The following is a 1,837-nucleotide window of genomic DNA, read 5'->3' as shown; positions in this document are numbered from 1 at the left end:
ACGCCAATTCAAATGTTTAAGAAAAAAGAATTCACGGCAAGAAAAAAATAATTCACCGTAACGTTCCAATTCGGTTTTTTCGCCAAACCGAATTCAGCTTAAGTTACCACCAATTCTTATCGCTTACTCCCAATTCTTTTTTTTTTACTGGGTTATTGTGGTGTGCTGTGACTGCAATCGTAGCAAAAACAATCTCAAAACGTCAGAGATCCTGACTAATTTTTTGACGTTCTGTGATTTTATTTTTAGCAGGGTATATAATTATTAATTTTTATTTTATTAATATATATTTTTTTTTATTTACTTGCAATGAATTTAGACACTTTCCGCGGTTTTACAAAGGCACATTCCAAATTTAGATAAACATTTTCGATGTTTTGGGCTCGATAATCCTTTCGTAAATACATCTGCCGTCATGTCATTCGTTGGAACATAACTCACGGATATCCGATTTCGGACAGGAATCTCAACAGGTAAGTAGCTTCCTTCGCAGCCTCCGCTAACCCCATGTATTCTGCTTCTGTGCTTGACTGTGCCACAGTCCGCTGTTTCCTGGCTTCCCAGGTTATTGCGCCTTTCGCCAGTATGAATACAAGTCCGGTGTAGGATTTTCTGTCTACGGGGCAGCTTCCCCAGTCTGAATCTACAAAACCTTCAAGTTGTTTAGAGTCCTTTTCATACCTTAAACCGAGCTTCGTAGTTCCTCTGAGGTATCTCAGGATCCGCTTGGCTGCAATCCAATGATCCTTGCCATTCGTGTTGTTGAATTGACTCAAATGATTCACGGCGTAAGCTATGTCTGGTCTCGTTCCAATGGCTAGGTACATCAGGCACCCTATGAGTTCTCTGAAAGGAAAGGTCTCAAGTTCTCCGGTTTCTGATTGATCAATTTTCTGCAACTTTAATCCTGGAACTAATGGAGTAGATACTGGTCTTGAGTTTTCCATTCCGAATCTCTTGAGCACGGTTTCGATGTAACCTGATTGGGACATTTCCAGGAATCCATCTCCTTGTTTAAACTCCATTCCTAGACAGTTCCTGATTTTTTCCAAATCCTTCGTTTCAAATCTTTGTCCAAACGATCCTTGAATTCCAGCATCCAGGTGAGATCGTTCGACATTAAGAGGAAATCGTCAACGTAAATCGCAACGATTAAAATCTTGTTATCGTGATTTTTTATATAAACACAAACATCTGCACTTAATGGTACCAATCCTAGGAGTTGCAGTTCAGCATCAAGTTTCCTGTACTACTGTCGACCAGCCTGTTTCAAGCCATAGATGGATTTTCTTAGTAAACAAACTTGATTACCTTGACGTATTTTCTCCAACATTTTCATGGCTGTTCCGTCCGGTTCCACACGACCTGATCGCAATTTCTTCTTCCTGATGATCGCAGGCAATATATCTTCTAGTAAATTCGGGACCTCCATGTAGACACTTTCCTCCAGGTTATCATTCAAGAATGCTGTAGTGACGTCCAATTGATGAATGATTAAATCATGTTTTACAGCAAGAGCCATCAGCCATCTCACTGATCCAAGTCTCACCACTGGAGCGAACGTTTCGTTGAAGTCGATTCCCGGTCTCTGCGAGTAACCTTGGGTTACGAAGCGCGATTTTCGTTTTTCCAGGTTCCCTTCTGTGTCAATTTTGTTCCTGAGCTCGAGTCTATTTCCAACGGTGATGTAGTTCACCGGACGATTCATTAAATCCCAGGTATGATTCTTGATCAGAGATTCATACTCTTCTTCGATAGAACAATTCCAATCGTCGGCATCACTTCCGCTTAGAGCCTTCATTGTATCCCTTTCTAGGTCGACCGCGATTTCCAGTTC

At 41.0% G+C, this 1,837-nt stretch overlaps 1 protein-coding gene across 1 annotated transcript; it reads right to left on the bottom strand.

Moving 5' to 3' along the window:
- Positions 1-437: 437 nt before the first annotated feature.
- On the bottom strand, positions 438-1,025 carry LOC127278509 (uncharacterized). Its single transcript, XM_051300244.1, has one exon. It carries the CDS (start codon positions 1,023-1,025, stop codon positions 438-440), a length of 588 nt encoding a protein of 195 aa, XP_051156201.1.
- Positions 1,026-1,837: the final 812 nt, after the last annotated feature.

This window comes from Leptopilina boulardi, unplaced genomic scaffold (assembly GCF_019393585.1).
Source record: "Leptopilina boulardi isolate dan_hultmark-lab unplaced genomic scaffold, ZJU_Lbou_2.1 LbouV2_204, whole genome shotgun sequence".
In the NCBI taxonomy this organism is placed as follows: Eukaryota; Metazoa; Arthropoda; class Insecta; order Hymenoptera; family Figitidae; genus Leptopilina; species Leptopilina boulardi.
This window is presented reverse-complemented; position numbering and strand designations above follow the sequence as displayed.

What these genes read in the sequence shown, in the direction of transcription:
- LOC127278509 (XM_051300244.1), bottom strand. Translation starts at nt 1,025, where the DNA reads ATGGAGTTTAAACAAGGAGATGGATTCCTGGAAATGTCCCAATCAGGT.